General features: G+C 48.2%; 2 protein-coding genes across 6 annotated transcripts in view; one reads left to right on the top strand and one right to left on the bottom strand.

Annotated features, from left to right (window-relative positions):
- Mgat5 (alpha-1,6-mannosylglycoprotein 6-beta-N-acetylglucosaminyltransferase) overlaps positions 1 to 14,025 on the top strand; it is a 325,975-nt gene extending 311,950 nt beyond the window's left edge. For all 5 annotated transcript variants that reach the window (XM_071619287.1, XM_027954040.2, XM_071619288.1 and 2 more), the window contains 2 exons: positions 6,791 to 6,948; positions 13,447 to 14,025. In XM_071619287.1, the coding sequence (XP_071475388.1) occupies positions 6,791 to 6,948; positions 13,447 to 13,645 (357 nt within the window). In that variant the 3' untranslated portion in view covers positions 13,646 to 14,025. The remainder of the gene's footprint in view (positions 1 to 6,790; positions 6,949 to 13,446) is intronic.
- A 6,987-nt stretch (positions 14,026 to 21,012) lies between these two features.
- The window catches only part of Tmem163 (transmembrane protein 163), a 212,039-nt gene continuing 209,258 nt past the window's right edge, over positions 21,013 to 23,793 (bottom strand). Inside the window, exons 7-8 of the mRNA XM_027954034.2 lie at positions 23,345 to 23,486; positions 21,013 to 22,050 (exon numbers count right to left, since the gene is read on the bottom strand). Of these exons, the coding sequence (XP_027809835.1) occupies positions 21,990 to 22,050; positions 23,345 to 23,486 (203 nt within the window). The 3' untranslated portion in view covers positions 21,013 to 21,989. The remainder of the gene's footprint in view (positions 22,051 to 23,344; positions 23,487 to 23,793) is intronic.

Genomic DNA, 23,793 nt, shown 5'->3' on the forward strand with positions numbered 1-23,793 from the left:
TAGAGTGGATGCACCACAATGTGTTGTCCATTCACCAGCTGACAGACCCCCACTTATTTTGACTGTGTGATGAGTGCTGCTATAACATCCGCTGTTTGTGTGGATGTGTGTTTTCATTCCTCCTAAGGAGACTTTCAGTGTTCCAGGAGAATGAAATATGGTAGATTTATGCATCACTGTCAAGGTCCATTTTTGGCTCAGATGATTGACATGCATAAGGATGGTCTGTGGACATCAGTCCTTATTGCTCAGCTTCACAGTCACATTGTTGGTTGCCTTTATGAAAACAAATGGACACCTCCTTTGGTGAAGCACCTGGGGACAGTGTTCACTTCCTTTTGAGGGTCATGCAGGCTAAGAATGATGGGTGCCAACAGGCAACTGGGCTGACTTAACCCAATCAGTCATCATTATTTATTGAACATTTTGTGCCAGCCCCTGGATTTCACTACTGTCACACAGGTAACAAATGTGTGCCTTGGCCCCCGGGTAGCTGAATGCGAGCCACATCCCCCTTTCATGGTCTGGAACCTGTCCTATCAACCCCCTTTTTATTCATTTTAATTTTTTTTTTTTTTTTTTGCAAATTCCTGACCTTATTCCCTGTAGCTCCTACCTTTAGACCTGTACATCTGAACCTGTCTTCTCAATTCCAGACAATGTGGGTTCCATAGAGATCCATGTACACCTAACGTGTCAGAGCTTTAGTAACTCCAGGATTGATCTGGCCAGGACCAGGTGGGTGGAGGGTTTGTGGAGAAGGCTGTACATGCTATAGATGGTGTTCTCTGCTGTTCCCTCACCTCTGCTTTGCAGCTAGCAGGTGACCCTCCCCACCTGGCACAGATGGCCCCTCCACCTGGTGCTTCTCCCCTGGGGCAGCCCCACCCTGTCTTCTCTAGCTCTTGGGGTAGTTTGTGAGTCTCATTTTCTCTGTGTCACCCGTTAGCCTCCATGATAGAGGCGGCACCCATACCTCGCCTCACGGAGCTTGCATTTACCTGTTTTCTCATAGATTTTGTTGGTGAATAAACCTTTCTCACTGTGGTTTATGCTTACTGCCTGGAAATTTCTGAATAGTCGAGCACATTTAGTAGAAATTTGGTGACTAGTTGAAATAATTGTTAGAGAGGAATGCAGATGGTGTGTATTCTAAGTGGGCTTGTTAACCAGATTGGAAATTACTGTGTATATCTCATTCTGGCTGCATAAATGCCTCATTAGGTGGGAATAGTCTCCTTTTCTATTTCTGCTACTATCAGAGTCCCAGGATGCCAAGACCATTTAGTTCTGTTCAACATCTCTTTGATGAGCACCAATTATATGCAAAACACCTTGTTAGTGGTAAGCCACTAACTCCTATTCAGCCTGCAAAACCCATCCTAGAAAATCCTTATCTTCTAGAAGCCTTCTCTAATTGCTACCACTGTCACTCTTTTGCTCTTCCAGGTGACCTCCTTCTTGGGCATGAGTTTTATTCTGTTCTGGAATTTTTTTAAATGTCAGCCTCTCTTACTAGCCTGTGCACTGAACCTCTGAGTCCAGAGACTGTGTCTCTTTCGTGTTCCTATTTCTAATACCCAGCATAAGGCTTGAACGGCCATTTGTGAAGTTGTGAATGAATGGTGCTTTTCTATCTCTTAGCAAATATGTGTTGAATGAACAGATGAGTGAATGTGTGCCTGCAGTGAGGAGATAAGGTGCCTTGGCGTTGCCATGTTAGCCTGTGCTGCGGTTGAATGAGACAGAAGACCTCCAGCCTCCTGTGAGCACCCAGTAGGGGTTGCACCTTCAGTGAGGGGAGGCTTCTGGCAGGGACTTCCATTTCCACCTGCGCGCATCTGGGCCCGGAGGTGGCTGTCCTGCATGAATTGTCATATGTTACCCCTCCTGCTTGGCCTCAGCCTCTGGATCAGGGCAGCAATGGTCTAGAGGCTTCTGGCCCAGTGCTTCTCCCCGGGGGCTTGTTAACCAGGTTGGAAATTGCTGTGTGTATCCATGTATATCTAGAACACACTCCATCTGCATGCCTCTCTAACAATTATTTCAACTAGTCACCAAATTTCTACTAATTCTGCTTGACTATTTAGAATGGTCCAGCCGAGAGCATTGCCTTTAACATCTCAGGGACCTTCTCGTTAGTCCTCTCACTTCCATTCCACAGGAATCATCTGGGGATGAAGGACAGATGGGTACTATCCCAGTTTTATGTGAGAGGACAGGCAGAGAAAGCTTGGGAGACTATATAGCACCCCCGGGGATCTCAGCCCAAGCCCCCAGGTCCCTCATACCTTACGCCTGGTGTGCTTTCTGAGCACACCTTCAGGCTCCCTCTGTTCCATCTTATCACCTTCAGGCTTTCCAGATGGTTCCCCAAGCTTTAAGAAGGTCCTGCTGCTATTTTTACTGTTCCTGATCTTCTGGGCCTCCTGGGAGAACGCCAGACAGTCTTCCTGGTGAGCAGCAGCAAGGTGCCTGGAGCCCCCGCGCTGCCGTGCAGAAGTGAGCTGAGCAGGCCTGTTGCCAGGGACTCAAGAAGGGTGGCTGCTGAGGTTGATGAAGAAGCAGGAAGCCCACAGTGGAGCTTTAAGGCCAACTCCCATTGCCAGACCTCGCAGCCCTGCCCTGCCCTGGTCTAGACCAGGTACGGGACCTCTGTTTATCTGGGGCTGCCGAGTCTGTTTCTCCGATGAGGTGGGCCTGAAAGCTGCACAGGGTGCAGGCAGCTCTTCCCAGGAGGAGCCCAAGGATGGAGACAAGTGTTCGTGGAGCATCTGACATTTGCCGCCATTCTCACACCCTGTTAGCATCATTCTAATGGAGGTCAGACCTGCTGCGTAATGTGCCACGTGGTAGGGCCTCAAATTTTGTCCATCCAGTCCTTTGCCACATCACCTCCTCTCCAACACAGCGGGATCTGTGTTCTAACTTTAGTTCTGGCCTTGTACAGGCTGAGAATGAATAAGAAAGAAAGTTTCTTAATCTTCCTCCTACTCAAGAGGTGCAGAGAAGCTCTCCTCAGCTCTGAGGTGCTCATGGAGAGAGATGTCAGTTTTCTTAGAAGCCATAAAATCCAGGCTCCACTTTAGCCTTCATGGATTTTTATCACCCAGCCTAATCCAGGTGTGTTAGTTAGCTTGCTGTTACTATAACAAATACCTGCAAAAATCAACTTACAAATCAAAAAGGTTTCCTTGGGCTCATAGTTTCAGAGGTTTCTGTCCATGATTGATTGGTCCCATAGCTTTGGGACTGTGTCACTACTTCATGCCACATACACACACACACACACAAAAGCCAAGCAAAACCTCTTACCTCATGGTCAGGAAGCAAAGAGAGACAAGATGGGGCCAGATTATTAATATCACCTTCAGGTCACACTCCCAGTTACCTTAGGACTTCTCATTAGGTCCCAGCTCCTACATGATCCAGCCCCTCCCAGTAGTGCTATACCAGAGATCAGGTTTTAACAGATGGGCCTATTCAAAAAGAGTGTCCCACTTGGCTTCATCTGAGGCAGGTATGGTCTGATGTCAGTTTGCTGGTTGTTTGCCTGTGCTGTAGACTTTGGAGTGTGCTGGATTTCACATCTCTTTATTATTATAGTTAAAAGCTGTTGAACTTATCCATTTGTTCCTAAGGAACTGTAAGCAAAGATGCTTACATTAGCCAGCCAGGCAAACTACATTGGTGGCAGGTGAACGGAGTGTCCTGAGACCCACACAGCCCTGGGCACCACGAGGCAGGGAGACCCATCTGACTTCTCATGTTTACAGTGCTTTTAAGTACAATCTAAGCTCTTGCACAGCCGTGAACAGCACAGTAATGTCGACCTGGACATCTTCCAAATGCCCCTGCAGCTCTCATTTCTCATAACCAATAACTCCAGGTCATTGTGTGTGTGTTCGTTCTTCCTATCTGATGATGGTCATCCTGGTGGAATGGACAGGGTATAAAATGCAAGGCTTCCCCATGCTGTCATATGAAAGAGCAGTGGCCATCAGTGCACAGTGTCCCATTTGGATAACGGGTCTGTGCTGTCATGCTGTCACCCTTAGTGACAGTGTCCAGGCCCACATTACTCTGCTGCCCTTGGCTGAACAAGGGCTTAGACTGTACTGAGAAGCACTGTGAATGTGAGAAGTCAGATGTGTCTCCCTGCCTAGTGATGCCCAGGGCTGTGTAGGTCTCAGGACACCCTGCTTACCTGCCACCGTGCCTCACTTTCAGAAGATTAGGCTGCATCTCAACATTCCTAAGTAATCCAGTGTATTTCTCCCTATCTCTGAATTATTAGACCATTCTGGAGTCTTGTGCTTTCTGTTGCTAGGAATCCAGCTCTAGGTTTTCTGCCCAGTGTTGGGCGAAGCGTTTCTGTTCTTTCGCCACAAATTCAGACTGGTGGAGTCAAGTTCCTTCATCAGGGGAGAGTGATGTGGGCCTGCCTGATGCAGTCCTTTGTAGAGACTGAAAGAGAGGGTCCTGCCAGGGGCTTGCCACCTGCAGGCTGCCTTTCTCAGCAGCTTAACCTCCTTTAAGAAGGAGGCAAAGAGAAGCCAGCAGCACAGGGAATCATCACTATCTTTATCTCCGTTTTTCTGAGGAAGAAACTGAAACTCCAAACATTAAGTATTTTTGCCCAAAGATTCACATAGCTAGTAAACAGGAGAGGCAGGGTGGACCTCGCTGGCTGCTGGCTGCAGAATCGGGGAGGAGCAAGGTTTCTTTGCTTTCTTTGCTGTGTCTTGGCTTACTCATTAAAAAAGTAATACAGGCACAAGGTTTTAAAAAAATAAAAACACTCACACACAAGAAGTGCCAGAGGCCCCTGTTGGATGCAGTTTGTTGGGGAGCCGCACCCTTCTCGTTGCTAGAGGACCTGCCGGGCAGTAGGAGGTCCCTCATGCAACACTCTCTGCAACAAACAAGGGTGGGACAGAACGTTTCCTCTGTGTTACCCAGTGCCAGGAGCTCTGGGCCGTGAGATGACTAATTTCCTCATCCACACCAAAGCGGGAAAGGAAACCTGAGGAAAAGTACAGTCTTCCAGAAGGACACACATTGCAAAGTGAATCTCCTGAGGCCTAGTCCTGCGTTTCCCTTCTCAGCGAGCAGCATGACCAGCAGGAGGTGTTCTTGGAATAGCACACACACGTTTCTCAGAGATGTTCTTACGTCAGTGCATGGAAACCTCCTCATTTGGTGTATTATTTTTCTTTAAATAGGTGTCTGTGTAAATACAACCTTTGGATGATATGGAGCCCTTTGCTTCATCTTTCCAGTGCTGCTGTGCTGTTTCAGATGGTTTCTTTGCATGTGTCCCCTCTTTCTGTGGGGTGCATTATCAGAAGGCATCCATGCACCCAGCATTCTAATCATCACTCCTGAGGACTGGCCCTTCCCTGAGGGAGTATCATACACAGGTCCTCTGTGCTCCTGTACAGGTAGCATCTTCAGCAGGTCGGGTCATCTGGGGACTTGAAGCCATTCTGCCTTGGGTCCATTCAGTATGGGCAAGCAGAGCCAGCTCTGGGCACCAGGGTCATGCATCCCAGCACTGGTGCTTACATAAGATTACTTTGGGCACAGCTGACAGGAGGTCCCAGGTCAGAGAGTGGCTGCCCCTCCCTTCCCCAGCTTCTCATCATTCATGATGCCCTCACCCCTGCGTCTCCCTCCAGCGTGCTGCTTCCTCACTCTACATCCCAGAGAGTGGCTTTGCCCCCATATGACCCTGTTGTTAGAGGCACCGTGTCCTTCACATATGTCTCTACTTGTCGAGTTCCTATGACATAGTAGTCACTATTTTCAACCAATAAGCAGAGAGTCCCTGGCAAGGATGTTGGACTGTGTCAGGTGATGCTCCGGATGCCTATGGGTCCTTGGTGGCGTCCTCCACCTCACAGCCTCAGCATTTTGTCATTGAGTTAAAACAAGGTCATACTAGGTAGCTGCAAAATTTCGGTATATCCTTACCAAGTCTTGGGAACTGGCCAGCTGGTGCAGGTGGGTGAGGCTGTGCCTTCAAGGGCAGATTGTGATAGCCCTTGGGGCATTACTGATGTGACGATAGTGAATAGCCACCCCTGTGGGCCAGTGTGTTACTGTGTTAGTAAGCTTTTTTGTCATTGTGACCAAAATGCCTAAAAAAAAGAACTTAGAGGAAGAAAGGTTTATTTGGGGCTCATGGTTTCAGAGTCCATGGTTGGCTAACTCCATTGCTTTGGGCCTGAGGTGAGGCCAAACAGCATGGCAGAAGGGCAGTGGTAGAGGAAAGGGGCTCATCTTGTAGTGGCTGGGAAGCAGAGAGAGAAAGGATTAGGGGCAGCAGGGAAGATGTACCCTTCCAGGACACACCCACAGTGACCCACCTCCTCCAGCCATGCCCACCTGCCTACAGTTGCCACCCATCCAAATTAGGACAGACCGATGTTACAGTTCTCATAAAGGAATCATTTTGCCTCTGAATATTCCTTCACTAACACAGGAGCTTTTAGGGGACACCTCATGTTCAAACCACAGTAGGTGCTGTGTGCACTGCAGATGTCACCTCTTGCCCCTCAGCCCTGCATGGGAGATGCTGCTGTTGTCCCCCTTTGTGGTTGAGGAAGCTAGTAATGAGACAAATCAAGACCTGGCTCAGGGTGTGTCCAACTGGCTCCCAACTCTCCTGTTCACTCTTCTTTCACAGCATGGTGGGTCCCTCTCATCTTCCAGATGGCTTGGCAGAGGTGGAGATGCCCAGTTGCATCCTTGGTCCCTTGGCTGATGGCTGTGTTTTCATTTTTAGGACTTCTGTCACGGGCAGGTGATGTGGCCGCCCCTCAGTGCCCTACAAGTGAAGCTTGCTGAGCCTGGGCAGTCCTGCAAGCAGGTGTGCCAGGAGAACCAGCTTATTTGTGAGCCGTCATTCTTCCAGCACCTCAACAAGGACAAGGACCTACTGAAGTAAGTGCCTTGGGATGGGGAGAGAGAACGGAAGGGGGTCAACTCAGCCTCTGTGAGCTTTCTGGGTTAGAGTCAGATTGAGAGGTGCTCATTCTCAGTTTCCAGGCTGTGGGCTTTAGGGGAAAGATAGGGGGTAAAGGCAGCAGTTTGCAGCTGGACCCCCACATTTTCAGTGTTCAGTAAGATGAAGTCACCTGGTATACTTGGGATCTGAGTAGGGGCCTTGTATTTGCATAAATAATGCCACATCTGGCCTTGGAGATCATGGGAGATGTTGGTTTTGCTAATGCCATACCCATGAACAGGGAGTGGAGGTGGCACAGAATCATAGCCATGGATGGACCCACCCCTGAGACCTCTGGCAGCAGCCAGATCCCTAGATGGCCCCCGGCAGAGTCTGAGCAGGATAGGAAGGAGGTGGCATCTTCAACTTTGGAATCAGAAAGGAATGAGAAATGGGGAGAAGCAGCTGGCACAAAATTGCCCACAACAGATTCCAAGTGCCACCTTCCCCTCTTCTGGTCCCCTCCCCTCTCCAACTTTCCTCGGGAACCTTTGGTGCATCATGTATCAGGCCTCAGCAGACCTGACTGCTGGGTCCCTCCCCAGAACATAGAGGCAGGCCCGGGAATGTTGGCCAGGGCTGTATCTGGGGGGGCCTTTATGTTCCTGGAATTTCTTGCCTCATACTTGCAGTTTGTTTAGTGATGCCATTCATTTCCCTTTGCATCAGCATTTGAGTTTGACATCTACAGTTCCAAGATTTCCACATGAGGTTTCTTCTGCCTTCTGCCTCCTGATCCCTCTCAGTACGAATTCTGCTCTCCTAAATTTTATCACTCCCCACCCTCGGTCCACCATCTAGTCTCCCACCTTAATTTCCCTGATAAGGGATTTTCTCCAAGATACATGCCTATAAACAATAAGGACTGCTGTCTTAACTGTGAAGATTCAGTCCAATGGTTGTGCTGTCCTAGTCCTGAAGGAGATGTTTCAGGAATAGAGTGGTCTTGGGGATCAGGACTCAGCTATCCCCCATTCTGGCTTCATACCCGGCCACTGTGGTTATTGTTCATGGTGGTCTGAGCTGGCCTGCTCCCTCCTGTGAGTCTTGCTATCCTGAAACATGGTATAAAACTCCCTTTGGAATGCATGGTCTCCAGCATCACTGGTAGGGATGCTCTCCTGAGCAGGGCTGTGAGGGATGCTGTTTTTTCTTTTTATAGGGGAACCAGGCTTTTTATGGGGTAACCAGAGGCTACCTTGATTCCACCATCAACATAAAAGCACAGGCCAGAAGAAGGGGGGGAGGGAGCTTCCTAAGAGGGCTGGCTTTGACATGGAATGTCCAACTCCACAGCAGAGATGTTGAATTCTGGGGTCGGCTTTCCACTGGCTCCGTTTGCAGATATCTCCCAGGGCAAGGTGGCTTTTTGAGAACCCTGAGCACTGTATTGGAATTCTGAAATTGCTTAGTACAGATGTGGCACTGTACTCCTAGTTCTGCCTGTATGCAGCCCCTTCTGGAAAAGGGAGGACAAGAAGGTGCCTCCTGGGAATGAGACCTGCATGGGACTCCTGAGCAGTGGGTCTTCCCTCCAAGCCTGGGAGGGAGTCACGGCAATTAGTCTCCGTACAGTGACTGAGATCTGGCTCAGAACCAGCCTGGAGCCCACGCAGGTGGCCTGTCTCCAGGACAAGGGTCTGGGTCAATGGGAACAGAAAAAGGGCAACCAACTGCTGGGAAAGGGGCCAGTGCCCTCTGTTCCATCAGTTTCTCAGCTGTAGAATGGGGACATCCTGGGTGACAACAGGATGATAATGGATAGCTCTTGCTAAAGAACAGAATGGCCCCTCCTTCTAGGCAGTTCTAGGCGATAGAGTTCAAACACCAATTTCCTGGCCAGACTGCCGCCTTTTCCTCCTCCTTCATGCCTCGCGCAGATCCACAGAGTAGAGAGGGGCATGGTGTGGGACAGTCCTGCAGTCAGACCCTGTGCCAGGCGATCGCTCTCTCCTCCACCCCTCCCCACAGTGGATATTTGGGTTTTCTTACCAGGAGGCTGGAATGAATGGTAATTTCGTAATAAAGCCGTCTAAAATTAATTCTGTGAACATAAGAGCCCTACTGAATAACTTGTTCATGCATTTGTAAATACAGATAATGTTGTAAAAAACCCCAGCTATCTGGCAGTCTATTGAGTGCCTCCTCAGCGTGGAGGTAATCCTGGCCCATCCATATTCATGGCCAATCAGCAATTAGCAGCTCCACGAGCTAGGGCTGCCTTTGCTTCTCCAACTTGGGACTTGGTTCTAAGCTGAGCTTAAGCTTTTTTCTGTCTTGGGGTGTCCACAACCTTTAAGAGCCACCTGTCCTCGCTGTATAGTATGAATTTAACAGATTACATAAATCACGTCCTTTGGAGCATCCATGTGGCCATCTTGAATCAGGGAGGAGCAGGCCAAGGGTCTTTGAATTCCTATATGTGCAGGGAACGGTTAAATGCTAGAGAGACCACCTCGGAGCATTTGTGATTCCTCCTCTGGGCAAGACTTCACCTAGATCAGGAGTAGAAGGATCCAGAAGGCAAAAAGCCCCTGAAGTGCCAGAGATCATTCCAGCATGGCCCAGTGGGGAGGACTGAGCTCCATAAAAAGGAACATGTGTTAATATGAAGCCCACTTTATATTTTGGTTGCCTCTATTTTTCTGGGGATTAAACCCAGGGCCTCACACATGCTAAGCAAGTATTCTACTGCTGAGCCACATCCCCAGCCCTTAGCTACCCCTTAAAGGTATATCTTCCAAAATTTTAAATTTCAGGTGACCCCTAACATAAGATGGTACGGCTTACAATTTTTTTGACTATAGGTTGGTGTGAGGGTATGGATGTTCAGCAGAAACTGTGCTCCAGATTTGAATTTGGATCTTTTTCCAGGCTTTGTGTAGGTGGTTTAATACTGTCTCACGATGTTGGGCCGTGGGATTAAGCTGAGACTCCAGTCAGCCACACGGTCACCAGAGGGAACCACCTGCTCCACAGGGTGCTGTGTGGCTAAGCTGGTGTGGTCAGTAGGTTGGGTATTCAGTGCATGTTTTGATATATTTTCAGCATGGGATGGATAGATGGGGGCATAACACTGTCTGAAGCAGAGGTGCATCTGGGTTGGCCCTTCAGGTCTTCTGAGCTGTGAAGTCTAGACTGCGTGTGCCTTGGCACCAAGAAAGGAGATGGCCCTGAATCAGAGTGGTTACCAGGTCTTGGAGAGAAGGCAGGCACTCTGGGGCAGGGACCAGTGGGAGGAACAGGAGCAGGAGATAGGACAGGCTTGTGTCCTGTCCTGGAGGGGCCGGTACCTTCCATCCTCCACCTAGTGCTGGGGTTCCTAGCCTACCTAACTCCTGTGGTAAGGAGAAGGTGGCAGCCCCATGGGAGGAGAATTTGCTCTCTTATTCTTCTTCAAGAGCCAAAGATTGTGCACTGAGTGCTGAGGGGTCCCAGAAACTCCCAAACTCAACCTGTAAGAAAAGTATCATGGGCCAGTCCGAGAGAAGGTGGTACTGTGGGAGAGAGGATGGGAGGATGGGACACACATACGGTGCTTGGAGTCTCTGAGAAGAAGGGTGTGTGTATCTGAGCAAGATAGACATCACCAGGACAGAGAGGCACATGCAGCCCTGTGTGTACTCTGAAAAGGTCGGGGATCTCTTAGGGACTGAGGACCCCTGGACTAGGGAGGCTGTCTAATCCAGTGAGGTACCTCTCTGGTGACTTTTGCTCCCTAGTTACACAAGGATGATGGAGTAGCCTTTTTGCTTGCCCAGGGCTGCAGGACAGGTACCTGCACACCCACAAAAGGGAGGGCCCCCCTGGAGATGCTCAGACCTGGGGTTAGGAGGTGTTCAAGAGGGGGGTAGGGTCATACATGCCCCCAACACACATCAGTGAACCTTTGGGGAGCTGCCTGAAGTGTGCCTTCACTGTGGCCCCAGGAAGTGACAGTTGCTGGAGCCCTTGGTGGGAGTCTCTGCTTCTCCCCAGCAGGTGTCACCTGCTACAGCCTCAGTTGAGACCCATTCACAGGTGTGCACTCACAAGTACACGCACAGGAGCAGACTGCACAGGCGCCTGGGGACAGGTGACCTGGGAGGGCATAGGAAGGCTTCTCATGGCTCCAGCAATTCCGCCCCCACCACAGGGTCTGGGAGTGGTGGTAGAGATTTGCATACTCCTGGTAGTAACATTCCAGGCAGCTGGTGTGAATGAGGTCACAGCAGCTACTGTAATCCACCCACACAAATAAGTAGCATAAACATAAATCTGTGTCCCAAAGCCACATTCTACATGTAAGCTTTTTTTTTTTTTTTTTCCCAAAGAGAGACACACATATCTGTTTATTGTAGCACCATTCACAATAGCCAAAATTGGAAGGAAACAACCCAGGTGCTCAACAAATGAATGGATAAAGAAAATGTGGCACATAATCACGATGGAGCATTACTGAGTCATTAAAAACTGAAATCTTGTCACTTGAAGCAAAATGGATGGAACTGGAAGACTCATTAAGTGACATAAGTGAGACCTTGAAAGAGAAATACTACATGTTCTTTCTCACCACATGTAAACTTTTCATTCCCAGCTCAGCTCCAGATGCCCCTTTCTGTTTGATGGCCAGTTTGGTACACTGACAAGGACATAGTCTCTGACTCTTTTTTCCTTTCAGGAAATCCATGAAATGCTCACTTTAGCCTTCTTCCCAGTTCATCACTATCTCCCAGGTGGCACCAAGGCCAGGGATGTTAGGGCACTTGAGAAAGTGTACAACACCCCTGGTGACTGCAGGGACAAGTCAAGAAGGGTGTTGGCCTCCGGAGCAGGCTTCGGAGCTGGGTCCAGTTGGCATGTGTCAGGGAAGCCAGAGCCCCAGGGAGTGCTGGTTCCTGGAGCAGTGGGGCTTCAGCCTTGACTGAGCAGGAGCCAGGCTGGCAGCCTGGAAGAGTGCCCCAGGAGCCTTAGCAGATGTGCTGGTAATCGCCAGATAAACACTGGCCAAAGGAGGCAGGGCCCAGGCCACTGGTTGGCTGGAGAAAGAAGGAGGGCGGTGCTTCTCCCTGCCACCTGGAAGCCTCCCAGAGGTAGTGGGAAATCTCAAGTTCACTGTTCTAATCTCCCTCCCTCCCAGCAAGAAGTGAGACGTCTGTGAACAAAGCAATGGAAATGGCTGGTGTGTGTGGATTCATGCCATCTGCAAAGGGAGGAAGGTGACATGACCCACCCAGGGCCTGCAGGGTCGTGATGGCAATGGCAGTAATAATAGTAGTGGCTAATATTTATGGACCACACTCAGAACCAGATTCCGCCAAGTGCTCTAGAAACGCCACTCTGATTCCTGCAGTTAAGGATTATTTATCCCATTTTACGGAAGAAAACACTGAGCCACACAGAGACTCAATCCTTTGTCCGGGATTACACAGCTCTTAAGAGACAAAGCCAGGAACTGAAACCCAGGTCTGCCCGGCCCCCTACACCTTGTTTCTGGAACTTGAGTGCAGCACCAGGTCCTAACTGGCTTCCACACAGGACACCAGGCTAAGCCTTGTTGTCCTGGAGAAGCCATGGTGGGGTGAACCAGTGCATCCCAGGTGAGAGGGAAAGCCCTTGGAGATAGGTGGCCAGTGCCTTTAGAAACAAACAACAACCAAAAAAAAAACCCAGAATATCCTTTGCAGCCCCTCAGACAACTCTGCTGTGGGGAGAAGATGGCGAAGAGTGCAAGCCTCAGGAGCAGGGCCTGGCTCACTGGCTCTGCACATCCTGAAGCCTTGGCTCCTTCTTCTGTAGCCTGGATTACGATCTGCTGTATTGAAGGGTCATGTGACCCTCCAAGATTCTGGGCAGGAAGTCCCTGGGAGAGCACCCAATTGCTCACCAGTGGAAACTAAGGCCATATCACGGGAATCTTTTTAAACATTTAATCAAAAAAAATACTTTAAAAACCCAGCACTTAGCCCCAGTGCCGTTCCTCTGCTCGCCGCCAACACTTTCGTGTGCAGCCATCTTGGCTTGGATAGTCACACAACACACCAGGTTGACCACATTGTACGTCCTATTTCATAATCTGCCCTCCTCTGGGACAGCTCTCATGCTGGGGCACACTTTTCATGTTTGGAGTTCTGTGTGGAATTCCACAGGCACAGGATGGCCATGGTTTATTTGATGATTCCCTACTTGGTGAGAAGACAGTTGGTTCCAGTTTTCCTCTACTACAGAGCAGCCTCAAAGATACCCCCCTGTGTACATCTAGGCACACCTGTCTTTCCAGAGCTGAAGTTCCTAGAGGTGAAGAATTGCAGACTCAGAGGGGCACCATTTCATTTCTGCAGCAGGAGAACTGAATGCGTCTCCCACACCTCAGCAAGTGGGCCAATGTGGCCAGTGACAGGGATGAGCTCTGTCCCCTGCATTTCCAACCCATGTGCTTTTCTCTTCCTCTTCAGGTATGAAGTGATCTGCCAAAGCTCAGAGCTGGCCAAGGACATCCTGGAGCCCTCCTATGACCCCAAGAGCAAGCACTGTGTGTTTCAAGGGGACCTGCTGCTCTTCAGCTGTGCAGGCGCCCACCCCAGGCACCGGAGGATCTGCCCCTGCCGGGACTTCATCAAGGGCCAAGTGGCCCTCTGTAAAGACTGCCTATAGCAGCTGCCAGCTCAGCCCCACATGAAGTCCGCTGGGGAAGATGGTGGCTCCACTGGGCAAGAGACAGGGGGGCAGAAATCATTCAGGGACTCTGGCCAGAGCCTGAACTTTTTTGGTCTAAGGTTTGGATTGGGGATTGCTCCTGCTGAGGTTAACGCCTCCCCCAGGGAGTTTTCGCCAAAACAAACACAAGAGCAGTTGTGAGGCAAGGAGCCTGGCTTCTTGTGGTACAAGGAACATCCTTCCTATTTTGTGAGGAGCAGCTGTAGGGAGATTGTCAATGCAGGTGCTCCAGGGTGGGGGAAAAAAAAAATCTCATGATTCATTTAAAACAAAAGAGAAATGAGCTGATTAGAAAGAACTTTGGGAACATTCCTAAACCCATTAACTTATTTATTTGGGAGGGAGGGAGGGGGACAGGGAGGGAGGAATGGGATCGATCACACCTTTCTTCTTTTATTTCCCACTGTTAGTCATTCTAGATACTGCTGTTCCTTCTGTCTGCCTCAGGCAGGTACAGTGGGGCCAATGGTGTGCTCAAGGGCAGCTATGGGGACCTGACTTCTGGAAGCAGGTGGCAGCAGAGCAAAAGAAACTCTTGCTTTGGAAACACAGGCAAACTGTCCAGGGCATTGTCATCAAGTGGAGGCATCCTGTGTGTACTTGGCAAATGGCAGCTAAAAGACATTTAACCCCTTTGGTAGGGGGGACATGGCTGTCATGTCCAGAGAACCCAGTCATGGACAGAAGTCAGCCAGGGACATCTGCTTTATAGTCGAGAGAGACCCTTTCCTGTGTGTTCCCACCAACCCACCCACCTTGGCCCTAATTGGGCTAGAATGTCCTTAGAAAAGAAATGCAGGATTGTAGAATTTTTTGTTAGCTAATTTATGGTAACTTGGCCCTCTCTGATACGCTACTATAAGGAGAGTAGAGGTGTGGGACTCAGAGAACTACCTTTGGACTTGGAGGGATGGCCTTCTAGCTTTCAGACAGCTGAGCTTCAGAAAGGAATGAATTCGGTTCTTAAGATTAGTGGAACTATCGAAGAACACCTCACAGGTGTTCTGGTGTTATATTCCTTCTGAAGTCTGATATCACCAAAGTCCAGGGAATGGGGCTCTCAGTGAACATTTGATGTTTGCTGGGAGAGCAGGAACAGCTCAGGATGAGTGCCCTGCACTGCCCTGACCACTCTCCCATTGGTGTCACTTGCAAAGGGCGAAAGCGTTGGGCAGACTTTACTCCAGGCAGAGTTGTTCTGAGAGGGCTGAGCAACCCCACTGAATGAGCTCACCAGCAGGCTGGGCAGACATGTTGCACCCACCTTCCACACACCCTGGAGCCCTGTGCTCTGTTTTTTTGTAAGTTCCCATATCTGCTGAAGCACTGCTTCCATGCTCTGCAAATGTTTATGGGTTTCTCATGAGGCCCCTGACACCTCCACCATTCCTATGAGAGTGAGCCGTCATCTTCTTCTGTGTAGGAGCTGCCAGCATCGTCCACTCAGCTCTGGATGGTGGTTTGGTGTACTGAACAGCCTGCAGTCCACACCAGAGACCGTTTCCTAGCACCCTGCCTGTGGGGGTGCAGCCAGGTGGAGCCTCTGCCAGGTAGAACAGCTGGGCGAGGCTAATGATGGAGTAGGCCTTCAGGAAATGAGGGAAGGGAAAAATTCTGCTTTGTGGGGAGCAGAGAGCCTCTACATCTGGAAAATTGAACTGCCTGCTTCTCAGTTTCTACCATGGTGCATAAATAACAACTGCACAGCCAACCTTTTTTTTTTTTTTCCCCCCCTTAGGCCCTCAGATCACTGCTCAGTAGATCTGAATTTCACTTCCAGTTCCAGAGACAGAGAGAGAGTGGGGAGGGGCAGCCAAGGTCTCCACCCTTCAGGTGTTCCCTGAGCACATCTGCCAGGGAAACTACCAGTGGGAACACCTCTGCCTAGAGCACTGATGCAGGGGACTTGCTGGAAATAGCCTTTTCCTGGGCCCAGCACCACGGGTGGAAGTCCAGATAAAACCCAGTTTGTTATGGTAGCTAGTGCACGGGTTTTAAGTTTGAAATGGCAGTTTCTGCAGTAGGAAGGGGAAGAACTGGCATCCTCACTCTTGAGGAAGGACATTTTCCCTGTGAGTGGGCCTCTTGGCTGCTCCCTGGCAAGTGGGAGTTTGCTTGGGTTACCACACCTGTTATTCCTAGGCCAGCTCCGCCCTCTCCTGGGCTCTTCAGGGAATTTCCCAGGCTGCTGATGACCGTGTGGGACTCCCACCAGCAGGGGGCGCCTGCAGGCTGAACTTGCTTTCCCAGGCAGGGCTGTGTCAACCTACTTAGCAGACAACTGTTTCAAGAAGCCTGGGAGTTCAGAAAGCAGAAAACCTTGTAAAGCAACATTGTCCCTGGCAGAAGCTTCAAGCATCACTCCCTATCTGTCCCTGGACTCGGGGGGGTCTCTTCACCTTTCTGATCCTCTTATCAGGCAGCCCAGAAGAGCACTTTCTCCCATTTAAAAATTCCTCTAACTTCCTAAGTCTAGTCTCAGCTGGAAGTAAACCTAAATTCCCTGGCTGGGGCTGCTGCTCTTGGGGCAAAGTAACCCACACTCCTGTTGTTAAGGGCATTGTTGATGGAGTTGGTGACACGTGAATGTGTACCAGCCCCGAGACCTCCTATGACTTGTTCCAAGTTTGGTTCTCCAGGGGAAACTGGGGAGGGGCTTCCATTGGCCCAGTGTGGGGTGTGAAGAAGAAAAAGGATGGTGCCTCTGATAGTGTGGGCTGGGCGCCTGCAGCAGTTTTACCATTGCTATTTTTATATGGAAACCTAAACTGATTTGTAATTGATAACCAATCCACAGGGAGAGAGATCCGAAATCAGGATTGATGTTTTCCTGTGCTATAATCATATCTTGCCTGGCCTTTAGAATTATTTTTCCCATTGTGATCTTGAGACAAAAACTTAAGGGAAAAACATCTAATTTATTAAGAGAAAGCTTTCCTTTGTAAGGTAAATACTTTCCAGAGTAAACACTCCGGAAAGGGAAAACACACTTCTTTGAATGCCAGTAAACACCTCATTTATTTTGTGTATGCAATTTGATTTGCACATGTACAAATGGAGATGCTTTTTGCATTTTTGCTTTGATTGGGTTTTTGTCAGTGCTTATTACAGTTTACTTTTTGTGTTTGCTGTGTGTTTGGAATGTTAGAGTCTGTCTCTTGGTGATGTTTATTTTCCTGCTGTGCCTTTTCACTTTTCTTTGGGGTTGGTTTTTGGAATCTGGGTGCTGTTGAGGAGTGTTAGGTCCTTGAGTGACTACAGATGTTCCGGCTGGGCACCAGAAATGGCCCCTAGGCCACAGTCTGTGTATCAGGCACATTCACCCCCCGAGGAGGGTATGAAATCATGAGAAGTCTAGGGGAAGGGCTGGCTTCCTCAGACTGGGCCACAGTGTGGGTCTGTCTTGGGACTGCTAGTTACCAAGCTGCCTGCTACCCTGTCACTTGCTGAGATGTGGCTGAGGCAGGAGGCCAGCCCAGGGAGGGACTGCATTGAACTCATCGGAAGCAGTAGCCCCGTAATACTTGGGCTGGTTAGTATCACGAAAGGGGAAGACTCTGTGCCCCTCTTTTTTATTTCCTTGGTGGATGAATGAATGCAGGATTTAATGAAGATGAATAATTACTCCTTTGGGAGTACAGCTGCAGTATAATTCACTGGAAGTGCAAGTGTCAATGAAATGGATTTGACTGAAGCTGTAGTTTATAGGTGGGTGTGTGCTTTTTAGATCAGACCAAGGTGGTTTACCTAGACTGTATATAGTTAGACACCGCTACCTTCTCCTATGCCCCCCCTCAATTTTTTTTTTAAATTAAGTACTGGGGATTGACCTAGAACCTTGCTAGGCAAGTGCTCTACCACTGAGCTACATCCCCAGTTCCCCCCATCCCTTTTTAATTATTTTTTGAGACAGGGTCTCGCTAAGTTGCCCAGGCTGGCCTTGAACTTGGTGATCTTCCTGCCTCAACCTCCCAAGTAGCTGGGATTACAGGCATGTACCGCTGTACCCGGCTTCAAAAATTCTTGATTAAAAGAAAAAAAAAAGATATTTTGTTAACGACAGGCCATGTTGTATGTGTTACTATCCCAAGCCTGGATTGTTTTATTTATTTGAAGATGTTTTAATTTCCATATTGGCTTTATTCTAAATCCTATCCTTCCCTATGAGGTTGCAGAGCATCTTCATGTAACTAAGTGGGTGAACATAAATAGATCCATACTCATTTAGGAAGCTGACAGTTCTGTAAAGCTGAGGGTGAGTTCCTTTCATTCTTGTTGGCTTCAACAAAAAATGGAACACCAAGTTTTTACATATAGCAAAAGACCAAATTAGCTGTATAGTCCTGGATGCAGAAAAAAGTTACCCTAGCTTTCTTAGCACTTAGGGTTTTGTGAGGATTCAATGTTTTAGCACAGTGTCTGGCACCTAGTAAGCCCTAGTAAATGTTAAAATATTGTTATTAGCATTTCATAAAGCCTGAGAAATAAAGAGCTCACTCCCTATCTGTTGATTCAAAATAACACCTACATAAAAATATTATTCCAAGTTGACCAAGTATTGTAGGAATTACTGGTTTAGATTGTCCAAGTTCTGTGCCTACCCTGATAGTTGAAATCTTACTGTATTCCTGAATGCACTGATTTGAAAATATGCCAGACTTCAGCTCCCAATGAAACCAGCCTGCAAGACTTTATTAACTGGAATTGAAAAAGGTGAAGGTGACCTTTGGCCACATACTGGACCTCACCCCACTGATGTCTTCTGGAACATTCCAGGGCTTTCTTTGAAGAACTTTTTTCGTTAGAAATAATTTAAAGGAGATCTCAGATAGATCGTACACTTTGAATTAAAGTTAATCCTATGCCTCTGCAATGCAATAATGGAGACTTTCCTGTGTCATTTAAGAGGAAAGAATGACCAATGAAATTTATACATTCCCCAGGAAATCCCTTTGCTGCCCCCTGCTGGTCAGGGTGGCTCTTAACAGGCTGGTTACCCCATGTTTCCACCAAATAAAGGTTAATTCCAGGGCCTGGTCCCAGAGAAAACCCACCTCCCCAGGGAAAGCCACCTGATGTCCAGGGCACAGATTTTGGCCCTTGACAGAACATTCCCCCAGAGGCTACTCTTGGTTTAATGATGTTTTCCCAACTCACTTAAATATCAGTTTTCTGTTTGTTTGGGGGGTGGGGGGTGGATTTAGCCTCTTGCTTCCCTGGTGAATTGTAAGGTTTTATCTCCTGTCCGTCCATGTCGACTCAACTCTGGATAGATTGTGATTATGGAATATGGGGGAATTTTCTGGAGTTTGGTATCTTTTTCAAATTCCTTTGGTTTCTCTTCAGCTGATCGGCAGTCTTACAGTTCTACGGTTGCGATGATTGGAATTTACCTCCTTCAAAGCCTCACTCTCTAACCAAGATTCTGCCGCGCCTTAAGACTGTCCCTCACCCCTTCCCTGACCCCCACAGCAGGAAAGGCATGTGCCCATTTGGCAGGCAGGGTCACTGACTATGGAGGATTGGTGGGAGAGGGAGAGTGGTAGTGGGCACTCAGATGCAGTGGTGGGTCAGGAACCTTTCATCTGTCGTGTCTGCCAAAGCTGAGATGGTACAAACGTGAGATGCATCTTGCTCACTGTCCTGCCCAAGTACTAACAGGACCATAGCATAACAATTGATGCCAAAGGATATGGTGTATCCCTTCTACTGTAGTTGCTGTCACAACCTTGATGTTGTTAGCTAATGGTCATTAGCATCTGTGTCTTCAAACAAATCCTGGTACAACTGTTTTCTACTGTTCACTTCTGGGGTTAAGTCGTGCAGGATTCTGCAAATAAGGTGTCACTGTCCAAATGTTACTGTACTGGCATAGAGAGCTCTGCTTTGTTTTCCACTGTTGTAGAGAAAACTAGGGAGAACTTTATTTTTCAATAAACTTTTCTTGTGTGACAGGTGGGAGTGGTTTTTGTGAGAGCTGGCTGGGTACAGGGTCAGCCACAGATGCATGCTGTCCAGCTGCATCTCACAGTTTACAAACTCAGAAAGGCTGACGGAAGGAGGTTGTGGAGGGAATCGTTTCAGAACTAAGCATTCTCTCCCTTAAAGCACATCTACCAATCAGGTCAGACCACTCTCCCTGCCCTGTACTCACTTAGCAAGGAGCTGAATTAGTGAATTGCTAGACTTTTTTTTTTTTTTTTGAGACAACTGTCAATCACTGCACCAAACATTTAAAAATCTTTCCAAATGGGCTAGTAAAATGGCCCTAAAAAGACTACCTAAGTGCAAGAACTTGCTGGACCTATACCACATTTCTCCCTTCAAAAACAGCATTGTTTGAACCAGGAATCAGTGGACCTTGAGTGCTTGATCAGGCAGATGTCTTGGAAGCACAAGGCCACATCAAGGAGCTGGACCTAGCCTGGACTCTAAAAGCCAGGCACTGCCTGGTGACTGGCTGCAACAGAGAGGCTACACAAATCCTTAAAAAAAAAAAAGGTGCCAAGGAAATACAGAGAACCTCAGTTTGGGGATTGCTACCTCTTCATCTACTTTCCCTAAAATTCTACAATGTGTATTAGCTACAGTAAGAAAATCTACAGAAAAGAAAAATATTGAATCCTGCCTCTATCACACCTGCTCACAGACTTTTTCTGTGCTACGTGCAAACATCTCACGGAAGGCCCGTCTGAGTGCTGTGTGACTTGGCAGAACAAGCTACAGGTTAAGTGTCCCTTAACTGAAATGTTTGGGAAAAGTGTTTCAGATTTCAGATTGTGGGATATTTACATGTACATAACGAGACCCCTCCAGGATGGGACCCAAGTCTAATGAAACTCATTTGTTTCCTGTATATCTTAGACACAGCCTGAGGGTCATTTTGGGCAGTATCTTCAGTGCACTTGTGTTTTGCACATGGGGGTCAAATGAAGTTCTCTACTTGTGGTATCATATTGGCACTCGAAGTATTGTGGATTTCAGAGCATTTTGATTCCAGGGTTTATGGATTAGGGGTGCTTAACCCATACCTTCCTTTAACCAGCCCAGTGGGAGACAGGGCACTGAAGGCTGGAGTGGAGGACCCAGGAATCAGCCATGCTCTGGTCCAGGAAATTGAATGTGCAGTGGTCCTGCCTTGTAGAAGGCAAAAACAACCGTTCAAGGTCTCTGCTCTCCCACTAGAAGCAAAAGCAACCATTCCCATATATCATCCTTCAGCTGCAATGGAAAACCTGCCCATGATGGCAAGCCCTGATTTTGTTGGTGTTGCATGATGACGACTCTCAAAGATTGCCTCGTCGTGCCGTACAAAACAGGTAAAGGTCTTTATTGGGCAGACAGTACTGTGAGAGGTACAGAACGCTGCAGGGTAAGGGGAATGGAGTCTACAGAATCTATACCTAACGTTACATAAACGGAGAACATCTTGTTCCTTACAGAGGAGTAAACCATCTCTCACAGACTGTAATGTATCATTACCATTTGACACAGCATATAGATATATGCATATATGGATAGATTATATAATTATTTATTACAAATAAACTAGTTTCACATCTCTCAAAAATGGATCCTGTTTTTACATGGATGTGCAGGTTCTGAGTGTATGAGAAAGGGTCATGTGCTTATTTAGCTTGTCCATGCAAAGCTCATACATATGTCACTAAGTACTTTAAAAAATAGAATGGTCTTCTTTAGAACAAATCTGTTTAGATTTAGGATTAGTAAAACAGTATGAAACTAATGAAACACACTGATAGAAATTAGTGATACACTGATGGTTCTGGTTATGTAAGAGGATGAGGGACTAAAGGGCCCAGTCTTCCCTTAAAATCTGCCAGGAGAGAAGAATCCTTAGAACTAGGAGGTGGTTGGGGCCACACACAGTCCAGAGGAGAGGGACCTGCTCGCTATCTGTTTCAGGCTTAGAGCACCACAGTTGGGCTTTCTGCCAAGCAGAGATCTTATCCTACCCCAAGAACTGTTTTACTCCAGAAAACAGAAAATGTCAGTTCCGGCTTGAGATGGGGAAGTGGGTCCCCTCCTGCAGGCATTGTCCTAAGTGTGTGATAGGGGGCAGCGGAGTGAGGGTACAGGACAGATGCACCCACTGGGCAGGCAGACCTTGTCCTGTGATGACAAACTGTATGAAAGAAGACTTTCCAAAAAAAGAAACTGATGTTCAGTTAAATATTGGCACCGTCTGCCTACGTGGAAACTTTTCGTCGTCCTGACGGTCTTCATGCGGAGCAGTCCTCCCTGGTCCCCAGGGCCACCTTCACTCAAACATCTCATAGTGACGCGTCTGCCTCACCCTTGGCACCATGTCGATGAGAAGCCTGCAAAGAGGAAGACAGACACCGTCACCGCAACACTGGGCCCACTGCAGTTTGGGGAAGCACAGAAGAGACTCGTTTTCTGAGGTCATTCATGTACCATAGGCGTCCAGTCAGTGGTTTCTAATATGTCCATGAATTTGTGTAATCATCCCCATTACCTTAATTCCAGAATGTTTTTATCCCAAAAAGAAAACCATTCCCACTAGCAGTCCTTCACCCCATTAGCAAACAATACTCCACTTCGGCCTGAAATATCCAGAGTAGGCAAATCCAAAGAAATCATCATACAGTATATAGCCACCTTTATCTGGCTTCTTTCATTTGGTATAATGTTTAAAGTTCATCTAAGTCATACTGTGTACCAGTTCTCCATTCCCTTTTAGGGATAAATAATAGCCCCCTGTATTTATTCTTCAGGTAAAGGGTGGTTTCTACTTGTGCCCATTATGAAAAACACTGCCATGAACATTTGGGTACAAGTTCTGGCATGGATTTGGCTTCAGTCCTCCAGAGCACACCCCAAGGATCAGAATTTCGGGGTTGAGGGACAGCTCCATGTTTAACATTTTGAGGAACTGCCAAATTACTCTTCAAAGCAGGCTCACCATACATGTTCCCATCCCCCCCACGTCCTCACCAACACTTGTAACTGCTCCTGGTTTTGAGTATAGAGGTCCTAGTGGGAGCTGGGAAGGGTTTTAACATTTAAAAGCATAGTGCCTTTCAGAAACAGATGCTGGATCCAGAGCTGGCCATGCCAGTGTGCCACGTCTTCAGTGAGTGCGCTCCATGTGGGTTTTTCCTCAGCATGCACTGACCATCCCTTTTTACAAAGGGTTCTCCAAATCTACAGCCCAGCCTCTGGCCCAATGGTGCTACCTGGCCTCTCCCAACTCATTTAGAGCATTACCCATGGGTGGCAGGAGGCTGCATGGGTAAGGAAGCCACCCCAAGATGCTAGCCTGGGCATCCTGAAGACCAGCATTATAGAGAAAGAAAGTCTGTATTTCCAAGTCATGAAGGGCTAAAGGGAGGATTAGTTGATGGACCATAAAGACATCAGACAAAAGTAAAGGAGACCTTTTGTGGTTCAAACACTTTAATACTCTTGTTGGGATCTTTGCCTCCTGTGCCAACCCCTAGGAGAACTGACCCCTGGAAGGGGCTTTTCTGACCACTTGACAGTTCAGGATCAGGAGAAGCCTGAGCTATCATTTTCTGACTAGGGAAGCAGGTGGCAAGAGTGGCTCTCCTCCTGGCCACCAGGAAAACAAATATGAAAGAAAAAACATACTTGACCCCGTAGGCAAATATGGTGAGGCCGATCAGCACGCCTATGCTGCCATCCAGGTACCAGACCGACGCATTGTGCTTGAACACCTCCGCACTCAGAAGAATGGAGAAGCCCATCACACCACCCACGAGGGAGTTAAACCCTGCAAAAGGAGGAGAGATGCTGGACGGTGGTGCTCAGAGATCTGTCTTAGCCACTAGCCTGCCTCAACATCCTGGAGTACATGCAGAAAGGATGCAGCCCAGAGCTCTCTCATCACCTAGGACACCAACATGGCTCAAGTCCCTCCTCAGTTGTCACCAGGGACCTCCCTGGAGATAGCCATCCCCAGTCTCCACCCTTAACCTGCTTTCATCTCTAAGCACTTATGCCCATATGAGACAGTGAGCAGGGGAGTGGGGCTCAGCATTGGTACCTACTAGAATGCAGACCTCAGGAGAAAAGCAGGA

This window comes from Marmota flaviventris, chromosome 11 (genome assembly GCF_047511675.1).
Source record: "Marmota flaviventris isolate mMarFla1 chromosome 11, mMarFla1.hap1, whole genome shotgun sequence".
Lineage (NCBI taxonomy): Eukaryota > Metazoa > Chordata > Mammalia > Rodentia > Sciuridae > Marmota > Marmota flaviventris.